Here is an 18,534-nt window from a genome sequence, read left to right as displayed (position 1 = left end):
TGCCCGAAAGATTGTGTGACCCGACCGGGACTCTACCCCGGAAACTCCTGCTGACATGGCAGACACTCCATCCATCTGAGCCACCGAGGGCACAGAGGATAGTGCGACTGCAGGGATATCTCGCGCACGCCTCCCGCGTGACCCACATTCTGACCTTATATGTTCACACACTACGTTCGTAGTGTCCCTACCCAACACACTCATTACTGGTGGAAGACATTCATACCAAATCCCGTAAGAGTTCGGATAATATGTGTGTGCATCCGCACAAAAGAGGAAGGTCATGGCCGGTATTGCCAGAACTATATACTTACATGGATACGGTGTCTGTTCTTTCGGATATGCGAAATTTAGTCTACAAGTGGAGTCGCCTGTAGCTTTCACATAGTGTTTATTAGAGTGATCGGCAGTGTGGCGCCCAGGACAGACACAGTCGTGTTGACTTTGTATTCAGTAACGCATGCCTTCACAAGCCACTGCTTACTTGTATCAGTCCACAAGCACATAAATAGTTATTGTTAAAGTTTAGTTAAGTATCACAGCACAATAAAGTGTATATGTGTGTGTCACTAGTTTGCACTGTCACATTTTCTCCATTCACCTCAGAGCACCTCAACATAATACCACGTGCTACCCAGTCGATCTGTAGACATCTATAAGACTCTCACTTTAGCAACTCTGTAACTCCTGTAATGACATTATCACATTACTCTTGCACCAATAACACTTTCGTGACTTTACTCATACCCATTTTCTCTCTGGTTTGCACTTCACTGTAAATCAATGGTGGTGTGGATCAACACTAGGTACTGCAAATAATTCCAGCACATGTAGTCTCATTCGAACGAATTCCAAAGGTTATCAAGTGGTAGAATAGCGACAAAAGTTTGCTTCATCGGTTATACCAGATACTGGAATTCTGATGTCATTCTTCTTTGTACATTTTGTAGTCCGACTAAAAACAATTGTGGTTGTGGCAACGTTTGATTTAAGTGCCGACATATTGCATGAAACACAGCTTTTCGTAACGCCACTAATCCAATTCTTGTCACTTACTCGTAGGTTGCCTGCTAACGACCATAACAATGTTTTTGCAACCATTCTCTCCTTAGCCAATTCTATTTTGTATTCCAAGCAAGTCGCTGTTCACCATTCCCATGGTATTCATTATACGTAGTACTACCTCCACAGTTAACTCTGATAGTACCTTGGCACTGTTCAGTACTTTGCCGTCCAGATTCGTGAAGTGTGCCGTATGCTACTCCACAATTTCTGCATTTTCATCTGCTACTGCTTGTACATTTCCCACAGTACTGTCCAAGTCCAGAATGACCTCACTGTCTGCAGCGCCGAATACTGTCTTTATTACTTTTCTGCCTGTATCTAACCATCCTCATTACCAACATACCAACGTCTATGGAGCCATGTCTGCTGTGTCACGTAGCTGTCCCTTCAACGTCTCCTACAAAAATGAGTAATGCTTGATATACCCCTGGTACTTCTGTCAACACTGCTCCATTCCCTACCTCCAGTTGTAGCTCTGTGAAAGTTTCCTGTAACTATACATCATTTCTTACTTTCCACTCATTTTAGGCTACTGTCTGTGTCCACTTGTGGCCACTAAATAGGACGTCTGCCTGCTTCTGGTGGCTGATATTGTAATGCATTCACCACTCCTCCCACGCATAGATGTAGAATCTTAAGGATTTTGACAGCCGTACAGCGTGCTCTTGAAGGTATGCCACCTGGGAGCAAAGAATCCTTTCACTTCCCTCCCTCTTTCAAAAAGTGTGTGCTTGCCAGTTACTGTCATAATCAAACTGCTTGACAATATCCTACATCCTATCATTATAGCTTATAACTCTACCAGGAAAGAAAAATAACTCAAAACTCAGCATTCCACTATAAGAAAATAACGACTTAGTATGTTATGCATATATCAGAACAGTGACATACAAAACTATCTCACGTATACTGGATAACAACATTTCACAGACTCATGTCATTCAGTCATTCCACGGCTCGATGTGATCGCAAAAGGCTCGTTTTGTATTCGTTTATCGCTTCCACTCGACCTCCTTCCTTTCCTCCTTCGCTCAACTTACTGCACTGGCAAAGACATTGGTACTTGCGGCAAGGCGTCCATAGCTCCTTTAAATAGCATAACACTTCCTTCATGCTCAAGAGCGTCTTCCATTGGCAGCTGCAACTTGACGTTCCATCTCTATGATCTGATATGGTCCGTTTCCTCTGTTGTAGTAACATAAGACATCGTCCGTTGGCTTCAAAAAACCAAGAAAACCATGTATTGTTTCCCTGGGGAGGTGAAAAAGGTCCCACTGACAGTAAAACTTTGTAAGAGTGCCAACTGTTTGTGTAAATGAACTGTTGCTGTTGTTGTTGTCTTCTTCATCTCCAAGTAACTACTGAAACCTACATCTTTCTGAATCTGCTTAGGTTATTCATCTCTTGGTCTCCCTCTACGATTTTTACCCTCAACGTTGCCCTCCAATAGCAAATTGGTCATCCCTTGATGCCTCAGAATGTGTCCTACCAACCGATCACTTTTTCTAGTCAAGTTGTGCCACAAATTCCTCTTCTCCCCAATTCTATTCAGAATTTTCTCATTAATTACATGATCTACCCATCTAATCTTCAGCATTCTTCTGTAGCACCACATTTCTAAAGCTTCTATTCTCTTCTTCTCTAAACTATTTATCGTCTATGTTTCATTTCCATACATGGCTGCACTCCACACAAATACTTTCAGAAAGGACTTCCTGACACTTAAATCTATAGTCGATGTTAACAAATTTCTATTCTTCAAAAATGCTTTCCTTGTCACAGCCAGTCTACATTTTATATCCTCTCTACTTCGACCATCATCAATTATTTTGCTGCCCAAACAGCAAAACCCATCTGCTACTTCAAGTGTCTTATTTCCTGATCTAATTCCATCAGCAACACCTGATTTAATTCGACTACATTCCATTATCCTCGTTTTGTTTTTGTTTATCTTTATCTTATATCCTCCTTTCAAGACATTGTCCATTCCGTTCAACTGCTCTTCCAAGTCTTTTGCTCTCCCTGACAGAACTTCCATGTCGGAGGCAAACTTCTAAGTTTTTATTTCTTCTCCATGGATTTTAATTCCTACTCTGTTTTTTTCTTTTGTTTTCTTTACTGCTTGCTCAATAAACAGAATGAATAACAGTCCTGTCTCAATCCCTTCCTGCTCCCCTTTCATGCCCCTCGACTCTTATGACAGCCATCTGTTTTCTGTACGATGTGTAAATAGCCTTTCACTTCCGGTATTTGACCCCTTGCACCTTCAGAATTTGAGAGAGATTATTCCAGCCAACATTGTCTAAAACGTTCTCTAAGTCTACAAATGTTAGAAACGTAGGTTTACCTTCCCGTAACCTATCTTCTAAGTTAAGTCGTAGGTTCAGTATTGCCTCACGTGTTCCCACATTTTTTATGGAATCCAAACTGATCCTTCCTGAAACCGGCTTCTTTTTCCATTCATCTGTAAAGAATTGGTGTTAATATTTTGCATCCGTGACATATTAAACTGATAGTTGGGTAATTTTCACACCTGTCAACATCTGCTTTCTTTGGAATTGAAATTATTATCGTCTTCTTGATGTATGAGGGTATTTCACCTGTCTCATACATCTTGCTCACCAGATAGTAGAGTTTTGTCAGGGCTGGCTCTCCCAAGGCTACCAGTAGTTCGAATGGAATGCTGTTCACTTCCGGGGCTTTGTTTCGACTTAGGTCTTCCAGTGCTCTGTCAAACTCTTCAAGCAGTATCTTATCTCCCACTTCATTTTCATCTACGTCCTCTTCCATTTCCATAATACTGCCCTCAAGTACATCGCACTTGTATAGACTCTTTTCACCTTTCTGATTTCCCTTCTTTGCTTAAAACTGATTTTCCACTTGAGCTCTTGATGTTCATACATGTGGTTCTCTTTTCTCCAAAGGTCTCTTTAACTTTCCTTTAGGCAGTATCTGCTTTACACCTAGTGATATATGCCTCTGCATCCTTCCATTTGTCCTCTAGTCTTCCCTGCTTAGCCATTTTGTACTTCCTGTCAATCTCATTTTTGAGACGCATGTATGACTTTTTACTTGCTTCATTTACTGCATTTTTTCAATGGAGAGAAGTCTTCCGAAGTAAGAGTGATTTCAGGTGTGCCGCAGGGGAGTGTCATAGGACCGTTGCTATTCACAATATACATAAATGACCTGGTGGATGACATCGGAAGTTCACTGAGGCTTTTTGCAGATGATGCTGTGGTGTATCGAAAGGTTGCAACAATGGAAAATTGTACTGAAATGCAGGAGGATCTGCAGCGAATTGACGCATGGTGCACGGAATGGCAATTGAATCTCAATGTAGCGAAGTGTAATGTGATGCGAATACATAGAAAGATAGGTCCCTTATCATTTAGCTACAAAATAGCAGGTCAGCAACTGGAAGCAGTTAATTCCATAAATTATCTGGGAGTACGCATTAGGAGTGATTTAAAATGGAATGATCATATGAAGTTGATCGTCGGTAAAGCAGATGCCAGACTGAGATTCATTGGAAGAATCCTAAGGAAATGCAATTCGACAACAAAGGAAGTAGGTTACAGTACGCTTGTTCGCCCAATGCTTGAATACTGCTCAGCAGTGTGGGATCCGCACCAGGTAGGGTTGATAGAAGAGATAGAGAAGATCCAACGGAGAGCAGCGCGCTTCGTTACAGGATCATTTAGTAATTGCGAAAGCGTTACGGAGATGATAGATAAACTCCAGTGGAAGACTCTGCAGGAGAGACGCTCAGTAGCTCGGTACGGGCTTTTGTTAAAGTTTCGAGAACATACCTTCACCGAAGAGTCAAGCAGTATATTGCTCCCTCCTACGTATATCTCGCGAAGAGACCATGAGGATAAAATCAGAGAGATTAGAGCCCACACAGAAGCATACCGACAATCCTTCTTTCCACGTACAATACGAGACTGGAATAGAAGGGAGAACCGATAGAGGTACTCAGGGTACCCTCCGCCACACACCGTCAGGTGGCTTGCGGAGTACGGATGTAGATGTAGATGTAGATGTTTATATTTTCTCCTTTCATCAATTATGTTCAATATCTCTTCTGTTACCCAAGGATTCCTACTAGCCCTCATCTTTTTATCTACTTGATCCTCTGCTGCGTTCAGTATTTCATCTCTCTAAGCTGTCCTATCTTCTTCTGCTGTATTTCTTTCCCCTGTATTTGCCAATCGTTCCCTAATACTCTCCCTAAAACTCTCTACGACCTCTGGTTCTTTCAGTTTATCCAGATCATACCTCGTGAAATTCCCACCTTCTCGCAGTTTCTTTAGGTTTAATCTACATTTCATAACCAAAACTGAACTAACTTCTGCAAATCGACTGACAAAAATCACTCATACTGCCTCTATTGCTATTATAACATTGTCCGTTTAGAAAGGCATTCTGCAGTTGCAAGTGCTTCTCTATTGCCGACGTTTTGTCAGGCGAAAATACTGCAGACGTGGCATAATCCCAGAACGCTGCAGAATTTTGGTTTGACCTCGGCTGTCCACTCAACCAATTTAATTTGGTCATCAACCGACATGTCCTCCACTGCCCATCCCTTACTCATTACCTTTGCCTCCTTAAATACAGCAGTGTTCAGAGTACTCGCCTTTGATTTCACAGAGGCCAGGTCTGCTTTAACTTTCGTCTGGCACTACGCCACATTGCCTTTCACTGGTAGATATTGATTTTAGTGCGTTCTCCGTTTCTGCCGTCGTGTTACCAGACCCTGTCCGCACAGAATCTATTATCTCCCCAAGATCCCTCTCCATCTCATTAAAGCGGTCTGCCAGTTGCTTTTCGACATCACTAACCGTCGGCCGCTGTGGCCGAACGGTTCTAGGCGCTTCAGTCCGGAACCGCGCTACTGCTACGATCGCAGGTTCAAATCCTGTCTCGGGCATGGATGTGTGTGATCTCCTTAGGTTAGGTTTAAGTAATTCTAAGCCTAGGGGACTGATGACCTCAGATGTTAAGTCCCATAGTGCTCAGAGCCATTTGAACCATAACTAACCTTAGAGCTAAGCTCCTCAAAACATTCTGGATTTTCTCAAAATGGTTCAAATGGCTCGGAGCACTATGGGACTCAACTGCTATGGTTATCAGTCCCCTAGAACTTAGAACTACTTAAACCTAACTAACCTAAGGACATCACAAACACCCATGCCCGAGGCAGGACTCGAACCTGCGACCGTAGCAGTCGCACGGTTCCGGACTGCGCGCCTAGAACCGCGAGACCACCGCGGCCGGCTGGATTTTCTCGTCCTGTTCGTTATTTTTTTTTTTTTTCGTAATCGATTCCTTACCAAAAACATTGTTAGAAAATATTGCAATTAGTCATCAGTTTCACTTCAAAATAACTGAGATGACATTATAAATATTAAGAACTAGGAGCATGTGTTGTCATTTCTACCACACATAGCGCTGCACTGGCACAACATTGGTAGTTTCTTGGTAAAAAATAAGTACCCGGACAGCGCCAAAACCATATTCATATTAGGTGCATTTCGCTGCCACCTACTGCCAGGTACTCCATATCAGCCACCTCAGGAATCATCAGACATCGAGTGAGAGCAGAATAGGTCGCTACGCCAAACTCACGGACTTCGAAGTGGTCAGGTGATTGGATGGCACTTATGTCATACGTCTGTACGCGAGACTTCCACACTCCTCAGCGTCCCTAGGTCCACTGCTTCCGATGTGATACTCAAGTGGAAACGTGAAGGGACACGTACAGCACAAAAGAGTACAGGCCGATCTCGCCTGTTGACTGACAGAGACCGCCGACAGCTGAACAGGGTCGTAATGTGTGATACGCAGACATCTAGCCAGACCATCGCACAGGAATTCCAAACTGCATCAGGGTCCTTTGCGAGTACTATGACAGTTAGGCGGGCCATGAGAAAACTTGGATTTCATGGTCGAGTGGCAGCTCGTAAGTCACACATCACGCCGGTAAATGATAAATAACGTCTCGCTTGATGTAAAGAGCGTAAACATTGGACGATTGAACAGTGGAAAAACGTTGTGTGGAGTGAGGAATCACGGTACACAATAGGGCGATCCGATGGCAGGGTGTGGGTATGGCGAATGCAGCGTGAACGTCATCTACCAGCATGTGTAGTGCCAACAGTGAAATTCGGAGGCGGTGGTGTTATGGTGTGGTCGTGTGTTTCTTGGAGGGAGCTTTCACCACTTGTCGTTTTGCGTGGCACAGGCCTACATTGATGTTTTAAGCACCCTCTAGCTTCCCACTGTTGAGGAGCAATTCGCGGATGGTGACTGCATCTTTCAACACGATCGAGCACCTGTTAGCAATGCACGGGCTGCGGCTGAGTGGTTAAAATACAGTAACATCGCTGTAATGGACTGACCTAAATCCTATAGAACACCCCCGGAACTTTTTCGAACGCCGACTTCGCGGCAGGCCTCACCGATCGACAGCACATAGCAAGCTGCAGCAGATGCTGGGCCCTTGGAGAGTACATCGATTGTGCTGCTGCTCTGGAGGCGTGTTGATGGGATGACGAGTTGGCTGCTGCTATGGCTCGCTGAAGACGCAAAGTAAGTCCAAGAACTGAGGCCACAACTGTGACAGTCTTGTACTTGAGTTATCTTAGTGCACGCATGACTTTTTTTCCACTTATTGTCACGTTAATAACAAATCGATAAAGTGCTGGAATTATCTGTGATGTACTAATCAGATTTAAAATAATGTTGGGTTTATGGTAGGTGCAGCAAAATATAAATAACATGCCCCAAATACAGATTAAATTTAAACAAACTAAGTTCACTGTTCTCGAATGATGCTAAAATTCGTAGGCTAGTGACAAATTTTGCTATGTACTTAAGTGAATTGCAAAATGCTCGAGCTCCCAACACATAAAACAGACCTGCAACATGCGGTCGTGCATTATCCTGCTGAAATGTAGGGTTTTGCAGGGCTCAAAATTGGCTCTGAGCACTATGGGACTTAACTGCTGTGGTCATCAGCCCTAGAACGTAGAACTACTTAAACCTAACTAACCTAAGGACATCACACACACCCATGCCCGACGCAGGATTCGAACCTGCGACTGTAGCGGTTCCAGACTGAAGCGCCTAGAACCGCTCGGTCACAACGGCCCGAGCGAAACCAGGATAACAGAACTCACTGATACATGGCGCCGAGCATTGTTAACCGTTTAGCAAGTGGTGCATAGCCACCATACCAGGTCGAGTCTACTGTGGTAGCAATGTAAGTGCTGAGTTTTAGTTAAACAAATGGGCACCACAGAATATCAGTATTACTGGATTTTAGGGCAGCGATCCCTTCTCGTCACCAGAAACCAGCAGCATCACCACGATGCCAGAGCAACTCCAGGCTGTGAGATGACTGGGCTCTGCCAGCAGCAACCATGGGTTCGACGCTTGCTGTCCGCACTAAGTCCTTCGTGGTACATGATGTGACAGCCCTGCATCCTGCTACCAGCAAAGCTGAGTTTGTATTGAGACATTGCGCCAGAGCATCAGCCACTGTCCAACTTCTGCCTGAAGGCAGCGGGTTGTACCCCATACAAGGCAGACTCCAAACACCGCCACCATGGCCAAATGTGAAGATTAGGAGCGATTTCTTAAGAACAACACACAGCGCCACTGACGTCTCCTGTAAATACTACCTGGCCTCACAGGGCTGTGGCTCAGCATCTCCAGGTGGAAGTTGTCACTCATTCATCGGCCCAAGCCAGGGACAATGGGAAGAGGCATGCCGACCTGAATATGTGATGTATTGAAGTCAATAAATGTCATTTGTAACTATTAACGGCACTTCCTCTGGAGACTTTGGTCCCAGCACTCACCATCCCATTCTTTGGTATCACGACCGACAATACTGAAAAACTGCTAAGTACTAAACTTCATGGCTAAACCACAGCCAGAATTGAAACAGGTGTTGGCTTTCCAACTCCATTCAGAACAGTGTAAATGAGCAAAAGGGCCACCATCTAAATATTCCCTCAGTGACTCTGTTCTCTGGAAAGTCCATGTATCTAACTATAAATCTGAATTTGCCATTTTATGCATGCTAAAAATCTAAACAGATTTGCGATGTCATAGTCGTTTGTCCATACAAATTAATAGAAAACAAAAGTAAATTTTTGTTGTGCAGTTCAAAATCAGTTCATGAAAACTGTGCTTTCAATAGTTACTGTACAGACTAATATGGCAATTAGTGTTTTATAGGAAATGTCCTGCTGTTTCCACTGCTACAATCATAATTAATGTATCTCTTACCATTATTGACTTTTATATAAAATTGTACAAATTAATAAACAATTAATTGAAAATAACAAAACCAAAAATCTTAAAAACTAAATGTTTTAGATTGTTGTGTACTTACTTATGCCAACATTTACTCCTTTACTATTAGTATAGCTGTCTTGTATTTTAAAAAAGCACTAATTTCAATCCAAATTTCAGTTAAAATATATCTCACAGATTACTTAATTAATTAAACATATGGCTATCTGTCTGTGTATGGACCAGCACTATAGTTTGATATGTTGATCTCTTTTGTGCAATGAAAAGTGTAATGGTCATTAATAATTTACTATTTTCCTGCTCATTAAATCTTCCTTCCACCTTAACTTCCCTACCTTATCATCTCAGAACCATATCTACATATCCACAGAAGCATCTTATTATGTTCTTAACATGATGGGTCGACCTTTGCAGTAGCTACAAAATTTTGCATTGCATATTCTCAATTGTTTCCAATACAGTCTATCCCTCTGTGCACGCTACTACGCGGATCTGACACACGTCTCGACAGTGTTTTAACTTGGCCGTACCACACGCCTCGGCATGTGGCTTTGCGTGCCTGCTACCCCATCAGATGTGCACTCGCCTGGCCCCGACACCCCAGATTAAAATAAAGCAAAACTCTCCGTCCAACGAGAATCAAAAAGACTACTACTCAGACAAATATTAAGTCGGTCACTATCACCCCACTGAAAACCTTTAGTTCTGACACTTATGCGCTACTGGTAAGATGTAAGGTGTGATTGTTGTACAGTATTTGAAGACAATTTTTGAGTTGTAAGTTTAGCAAGTGTAATGTCAAATTAGAGTGTTGCAAGCTATGCTGAAGACCAAAAATGGCAGAGTAGTCATTCTTTGTTTGTCTAATGTGTACTTCAATTGGTCAGCCGCTTTTATCAAAGCAGTCATCATGCTATGCTTTTTCCAGAATCCAGACTGGTGTACATTTCACAGGTTATATAATATTAAGTACTTAGTATGCTCTACAGTATAATGTTACATATCCCTTACTATCAAAATGTTCATAGATGTATGGCAAGTAAATACCCTACTTTGAACTAGCAATTCAAGTGTTATCAATGATTATATAATTTCATAATTGCAGAAACATTAATTTAACAGATAAATGTTACTTATCTTGTTATAGCTGTATTCTTATCTAGGATGTTGGTTACTGTTTGTGTTTCCCAGTTAATAGGTCAAAGGCTTTTTTCAATAAAAATCACTGGAATATTGTTCATTTTTGACATCATCAGTAGTTATTCGTAAATTATTGACACTTTATACAATACTACTTGTAAAGTAAATGCATTGTGCAACACTTCAACACAACAAAGAACTTGATAGTTCATTGACCAATCTCGACAACTGAAGCTATTACATCACGTTTGTCGCCTAAAATTTCTATAATTATTATGTTCATAGCTTTTAGATCCTTCTAGAACAGGATGTAGTTCAAATGAATTTTATCATGGCGATCTTAATTACTTTACAGATACAATTTGCATAATGTTTTCTGGAAAAAATTATTTATATAAAGATTTAGGTGCCTAATAATTAATAATGAAGGTTGAAAATTTCCTGTCTTTGTCTAATTGCCGATTAAATTATCGATAATGAAATTAGAAAAGTTATAATTGAAAGCATAAATTTTGCTTGTGAAAACTAAAGCATATTAATATTAGTTTCACTGTAAAATGGTATTGACTCATTTAAGTTAACAGTGGTTATCACTAATTTTCATGGTTCAAGACCAATGTTGCTAAATGGATCGATACGAAAAATAAAATTATATTATTAGAAAAATAGTTTTTGGTGATCAATGTACGCAAAACTGTTTAGTTGTGGGATATATAATTTAAGTATTAAAATTTATTCACGCCAGGTCTAAATTTATAGAGACTCGAACACTTTCATTGAATTACAAAGTTTCTTGCAGCCAAGATTCATTATACCAAGAACTATGTAATCTTTATCCTAGGGTAATACTGGTAGAACCCACAACAGCTTGTATTTCCTTTTTGAGTGATAGTTCTAAGAGTCCGTGAATCCACATTCTTGGAAAGGTCTGAGGATGGATAAAAATGTCCATTGTTCTGGAAAATACTGGACTGACTAGGAAACTGATGACCTATACTGTAATATCATTGTCTCCTGCTGGTGCTAAGTGTATTCGTGGAAATGACACCCTGGCCGTATTAAAGCTTAAAACTCAGACCGTATTTAAACTTACCAGCTCTTGTGTACTGGTCAACTTAGCATGTTGAAGTGGCTAAATGCTCACTTACGCCATCAATAAGCATTAGAGGTTGATCTGTAGATTTTTTTCCACTAGGCGGTGGCCATGTTAAAATCCACTGTTAACTAGTGGACACGCAAGAGTCTTACATTTCTCACAAACTGAATAATTCATGTGCATGGCTGCTTGTGGACGAGACGATTATATGAAGCAGGGTGCTGTTTATATACAGGTATCCTGTGTACCACCTGGCGAGAAATACCACACGGATTAGCTTTAACCTCATACACATTCACAACTGAAGACCTCTAAACGTCGCCACTTGCATTTCGTTCCTTGGATACTTGGTAAATCATGAATATTACGTCATGAACAGACAATCCGGGTGCGGAGCTCCAGTCAATTTGAATTACTCTATTTAGACTGCAACGTACCCTTCCAGTACTGGTGGTGGCAAAAGTCTACCCAAGAAGGTAGAATACCGTCGCTTTGAAATGTCCTACCGCTCCTGCAAGCTACTGTCTGTAGTAATTGGTTTCTTAAATTCGTGTGGTCCACCAAATTACTGGCCCCTGCGAGTTATTGCTGGGTATTAATAATTTCTAGCGGAAGGTTTTAACGAACTGGTAAAAGTTTGAACGCAACGGATAACGCTTTTATTTATTTATTTATTTATTATTTATTTATTTATTTTGTTGAACCACTACAGAAGGCACCGATACAGTGCTTAATAGGCAGTATACAGCTTTTATTTGCTTTTATGGCCCATAATTCGACTGTGGTACTGACTGCCACCTATTCTTTATGATGGACGGAGTAAATAATCGGTCGAGGGTAAAGATTAATTGATATTTATTCAGGATCGATGGTATTTCAACAACTAGTCGTGTTTCTCTTGCAATCTACATCATCAAAACCGGTCTCTAGTTAACATAGTTCAGTTTCGCCACGTAATTATGGAATGGGACAGAGGAGCGCAGACCTGGCTTCAATGTAATTTTATACAGAAAATAAACAATTTTTTCAGCCTTCAGTTGCAAGGTAATTTTTACTCGTTTACCTAGGTTTCGGCCGAGCTTCGCCGCGAAACTGCTCGCGACGCCTAGTTTCCGTGCCGCTCACGTGTGGTCCTTATATCTGGCCGGCGTAGCTCCATGTTCGCCTTAATGGTTTTAATTTTGACAGACATAATCTTATTATGCGTCTTTGTTTTAATTTTTAATCCGTGACATGGCCAGTGTTTGGCTCTCAAAATAATTTAATTTTTTGTAAGTATCACGATTTCTTTATTATTCAATCATTAGACTGATGATGCATTTCAGTGAGTAATATACGTCCGTATGTTGTTTAATTTATAGGTTCTGAAGACGATTCCATTACTGGAATCGAAACCTAGGTAAACGAGTAAAAATTACCTTGCAACTGAAGGCTGGAAAACTTGGTTATTTTCTGTACATTTCACGGTTGCTGTACGCGCTGCATTATGTTAAAGATTTGTAATTTTATACAACCCCACAATTATACCTAAACTCACGGTTATTACATTCAGTTGCTATAGATTACTCAGAACAAGTTCCGCAAAGACGCTACAAGCAAAACTAGGTCAGGGTGGAAGAGTATTTCGCAAATCTTTATCAAACATTGGGCATTAAAATCCGATACTTTTCCCATCGTAACGAGTATTTTATTTAACGCACAACATCGCCAACAAATCAAATAGTTATGGGGGTGCACAAGAAACATCACTTCAGTGCTGTTCAACCCACATGGCCAAGTTTCAGTAGCCAACAGAAACCCAGAAAAATATGGACACTCACGATTATTCCTTCCTTATTTTACACTTGCTCACTATCGTATGATTCTTCATCGTGTACAATATATTTTCAGACCGAAACTACACTTTATCAATGCGGCTGTTGCTCCAACCGGCCACGTGGCGCGAAAGCAAGTTCACAAAGAAAACATATGGAAAATAAATTACAATCCCCAAAATATTAGTGTAAATGGAAGAGCAGATTAAAATACATTGAATGAGTGAATTTCCGTTAAGCACAGAGCAATAACGTGACCGTGAGCTTAAGGCACATGGTGCGTTGCCTGAACAAGGCACTAACGCAAGGTCTACTGAACTTCGAGTAAATTAAGAAAATCCATTCCCTTATGGGGTTCAGTGGTAATTTCGCACCTGATTTCAACATCTGGACTTCATTACAGAGCAGATTTCAGACAATCTAATACCTATGTTAACATTACCAAAACGAGAGCTGCGTCTGCATGTCTGTCCAGCACCACGACCCAGGAACAAGTGCTCTTCCAACCGAATTCGCCTAACCGTTCCGCTTACAAACGTGGTGGGGGTGGCGCGTCAACCTGACAGAGCCAATACGCGCGCCTACGAGTCATCTTTGCCCTGATCTGCAAACTTGGTGTGTCCTAAACTTGTTCACGCTTGGGGGGTTGGCACTACCCTACCCCAGAACGACCATTCATGTAGTGCTACAATCTGTGCCTAAAGCTTTCTGCTAGTTCACACACTCACTCATTTATGCCGTCCAGGCCGCACAAAGCAAAGGAAAATGGGAAACGTGGTACACAATAGGAAAAAATTCAATAAATAACACTGTTTAGTCCATTCTCTCCTTTTGGACACCAGCTGGAGTACTACCTGCAAGAGAAGAAACTCTTGCTAATAATTTCTGCGTGCTAGAAATTTAATAAAACATTGGAACGGTACAACGAGGTCCGTTTCAAGACGTTGGGTTCTGTTTATATGGATCACGTGTGTTGTCTGTCGTATGGTGAGTTGTCTCAAGTGGTAACAACATGAAGTTCGACTGGGAAAGTATACACCTGAAACTAGGAAGGAAAAGACAGTTATGATCTCTTCACGGGTGATCAGCCGACGGGTGGCAACGTTTCTATAAGTTTTGTACTCATCGTCCTCAAGCGAGGTGCTGGGATGCTGTGCTGCACAGTCGTCTAGAAATTCATGCATGATTTACTCACAAATAGTGACATAAGAAATTTTGTGTCGGAGCAGGACTCAAATCAGGATTTGCCGCTTATCACAAGGAAGCGTCACTGCAGTCCTTATACTGTAGAACATTATTTGTGTTGGATTGAGCTACATTACTAAGTTCTATGTAGTTCATTTTTCAAGTTCCTCCACCAAACTTTCCTAAATAATCTGTGTTTGTTTCCCACTCTCCTCTTACCACTTAACCATCCATTTCGTCTCTCCTGACGTTTATATGAACCTAGATTCTAAAGTTCAATAAAAGACCATAGCTACCACAATGGAGAAGTCATTTGTAATGATGGAGCGAAATGTCAAATAAGTAATATGCCGAAACAATTATGAGCTCAGATGTGTGAACAAGCGTAATCAATGCCGTCTATTGAACTTGAAACCCAGCGGGTTTATACAATACAAACCGAGAGTCTTCACTGTTTTAATGGAATGAATGGCACTATAGTTTATTTTCATTGTGAATTCTTAATTCCTTTTTATATTAATAACTTAGTTATGAGGAAGAAAACTAAAACTTTGTCTTGTGTCTATTTCAGCTCTTGACATAGTGGTGACTGTGTTCCTTATATACCACATTATCGAGGCTATCTGTGACATATTTCTCTTCATTGGGGCTGTTAAGGTAAAGTGTTTACAGAAATACTATATATTCATCAGAAGCGGAATAACATTCAGCTCTTTAAAGCTTTTTATTCCATTCCTGCTGTTTGCAATAAAATAACGTTAGTGTATATCTTTATATTATCCTTATTACCACTTACTCTACAGTAGTACTGGGGCTATACCGATTCTGGCCCAGTTATTTTTGACCCACTATCCTTATTTTCCATTATCAGTTATTCCTGATACCGCTCCCCCTCCCTTTCTGTCCTCCACCGTCTCCCTCCCACTTCCCATCATATTTGCTGAGGAATTGATAAGAAACATGATTAATGACCCCTAACCTTGCCAGTGAGTTAGTTTGGAAACTTTCCCCCAATACGTCAGGCCCAAGATGGCAGACACTATGATGTCACAATCTTACATAGTCCACTTGTGCTAAATATAAAATAGTATTTATACCAAATAAATTAACAGATGACAGAGATGATACTCCTTGGTACAAAAAACGTGTCAGAACACTGTTACAGAAACAGCGAAACAAACCTGCCAAATTTAAACAGACGCAAAATCCCCAACATTGACGATCTTTTACAGAAGCTCGAAATTTAGCGCGAACTTCAATGCGCGATACTTATAACACTTCCCACAACGAAACTTCGTCTCGAAACCTGGAAGAAAATCAAAAGATATTCTGCTCGTATGTGAAATATGTTAGCGACAAGAAACAGTCAATGCCTTCTCAGCGCGATAGCAATGGAGATACTATCGAAGACAGTGTTGCTAAGACACAGTCACTAAACACAGCCTTCCGAAATTCCTTCACCAAAGAAGATGAAGTAAATATTCCAGAAGTCGAATCAAGAACAGCTGCCAACATGAGTAACAAAGAAGTAAATATCCTCCTAGTAGTGAATCAACTTAAATCACTTAATAAAAACAAGTCTTCTGGTCCAGATGGTATACCAACTAGGTTCCTTTCAGAGTATGCTGATCCATTTGCTCTATACTCAACAATCATAAACAAGCGTTCGGTCGACGGAAGATCCGTGCCCAAAGACTGTGAAGTTGCACAGGTCACACCAATATTCAAGAAAGGTAATAAGAGCAATCCACTAAATTACAGACTCATATCATTAACTTCGATGCGCAGCAGGATTGTGGGACATATATTGTGTTCGAACATTATTAGTTACGTCAAAGAGAACGGTCTATTGACACAGTCAACGTGGGTTTAGAAAACATACTTCCTGTGAAACACAACTAGCAATTTGTTCGCATGAAGTGGTGAGTGCTGTTAACAAGGGATTTCAGATCGATTCCGTATTTCTGGATTTCCGGAAGGCTTTTGACACTGTACCACACAAGCGGCTTGTAAGTAAATTGCGTGCTTATGGAATATCGTCTCAGTTATGTAACTGGATTTGTGACTTCCTGCCAGAGGGGTCATAGTTCGTAGTAATCGACGGAAAGTCATCGAGTAAAACAAAAGTGATTTCAGGCGTTCCCCAAAGTTGTGTTATAGGCCCTTTGCTGTTCCTTATCTATATAAACGATTTTGGAAAGAATCTGAGCAACCGTCTTAGGTTGTTTGCAGATGATGCTGTCGTTTATCTACTAATAATCAGAAAATCAAAACAAATCGCAAAACGATTTAAAAAAGATATATGAATGGTGCGAAAATTGGCAGCTGGCCCTAAATAACGAAAAGTGTGAGGTCATCCACATGAGTGCTAAAAGGAATTCGTTAAACTTCGGTTACGCGATAAGTCAGTCAAATCTAAAGGCCGCAAATTCAACTAAATACCTAGGAATTACAATTACGAACAACTTAAAATGAATAGACCAACAAAACAAAATGTTGTGGGGAAGGCTAATCAAAGACTGGCAGGACACTTAGAAAATGTAACAGATCTACTAAGGAGACTGCCTACACTACGCTTGTCCGTCCTCTTTTAGAACCTTGCTATGAGGTGTGGGATCCTTACCAGATAGCAATGACGGAGTACATCGAAAAAATTCAAAGAAGGGCAGCACATTTTGTACCATTGCGAAACATGGGAGAGAGTGTCACTGAAATGATACAGGATTTGGACTGGACATCATTAAAAGAAAGGCGTTTTTCGTTGCGACAGAATCTTCTCACGAAATTCCAATAACCAACTTTCTCCTCCGAATGCGAAAATATTTTATTGACACCGACCTACATAAGGAGAAACGATCACCACGATAAAGTAAGGGAAATCAGAGCTCGTACGAAAAGATAGAGGTGTTCGTTCTCTCCGCGAGCTATACGAGATCGGAAGAAAAGAGAATTACGAAGGTGGTTCAATGAACCCTCTGCCAGCCACTTAAATATGATTTACAGAGCATCCATGTAATAGTATCTACTTAAATAGTGGCAACACTGCTGTGGAGACACTATGCAACGGAATCTATGATTGTCGCTGAAAGCACTCTTTGTTGACATACCTGCCTTACCTCTGAGCAAATGGACTCTCCTGCCCACGTCACCGGCGTGGCCACAATCGAGGGAAACACAGTCACTTGTGAGCGAGCAGTCTAACGCAACGGTGTCGCTATAATTCCGAATCAGGAATAATGGAGTTGTATCAAGATTGAATGTGCCAGAGGTCGTGCAGCACGATAGTGTCATCAAAGTGTTCAAGAGGCGTGGGCGGATTCGGCATTGCCGTACAGAACAGTGCCACGCTGGGTAAAAGCCTTCAGCGAATGTCAGCAAACTGTGGCAGACATACATCGGGCAGGTCGTCCTAGCGTCTCTGAAGAAGAAGGAGAGGCTTTCTTACGCCGTATCGTAACACTGGATGAGACATGGGCCACGTCGTACGAGCCACGAGCCAAAACTGAAACGCCAATCCAACGAATGGCGTCACTATGGGTCGCCGCTAAAGTTGAAAGCGCGTCAGAGCTCCAGTATGGTGAAAGTTAAGGTGATTCACGTGTACGACTGTGATGGTGTTACCATAACGCATTACGTTCCTCCACGGCAGACCGTCAGTGCCCAGTATTACTGTTCGTTTTTGGAGCATCACCTGCGCCTAGCTTTGCGGATGAAGCTGCGACACTTCTGTGCAGCCCACTCATCATTTTGCACGAGAATACCCTGGCGCATACAGCGCAAGCTTTGGCTGCTCTGTTCGGTCTATGGGACTGGGAAGTGCTGTACCATCCATCATCCTCTCCAGACTTAAGTCCTTGTGACTTTGATTCCGAAGATGAAGGAACCACTTCGTGGTATTCGCTTCAG

At 41.5% G+C, this 18,534-nt stretch overlaps 1 protein-coding gene across 2 annotated transcripts in view; it reads left to right on the top strand.

The window, feature by feature from the left end:
- Positions 1 to 18,534, top strand: part of LOC126291807 (uncharacterized) — a 108,752-nt gene that overhangs the window by 76,572 nt on the left and 13,646 nt on the right. For both annotated transcript variants that reach the window (XM_049985504.1, XM_049985503.1), the window contains exon 6: positions 15,200 to 15,285. In XM_049985504.1, coding sequence (XP_049841461.1) covers positions 15,200 to 15,285 — 86 coding nt within the window. The remainder of the gene's footprint in view (positions 1 to 15,199; positions 15,286 to 18,534) is intronic.

The sequence above is a fragment of the Schistocerca gregaria genome, chromosome 9 (assembly GCF_023897955.1).
Source record: "Schistocerca gregaria isolate iqSchGreg1 chromosome 9, iqSchGreg1.2, whole genome shotgun sequence".
Classification (NCBI taxonomy): domain Eukaryota; kingdom Metazoa; phylum Arthropoda; class Insecta; order Orthoptera; family Acrididae; genus Schistocerca; species Schistocerca gregaria.
This window is presented reverse-complemented; position numbering and strand designations above follow the sequence as displayed.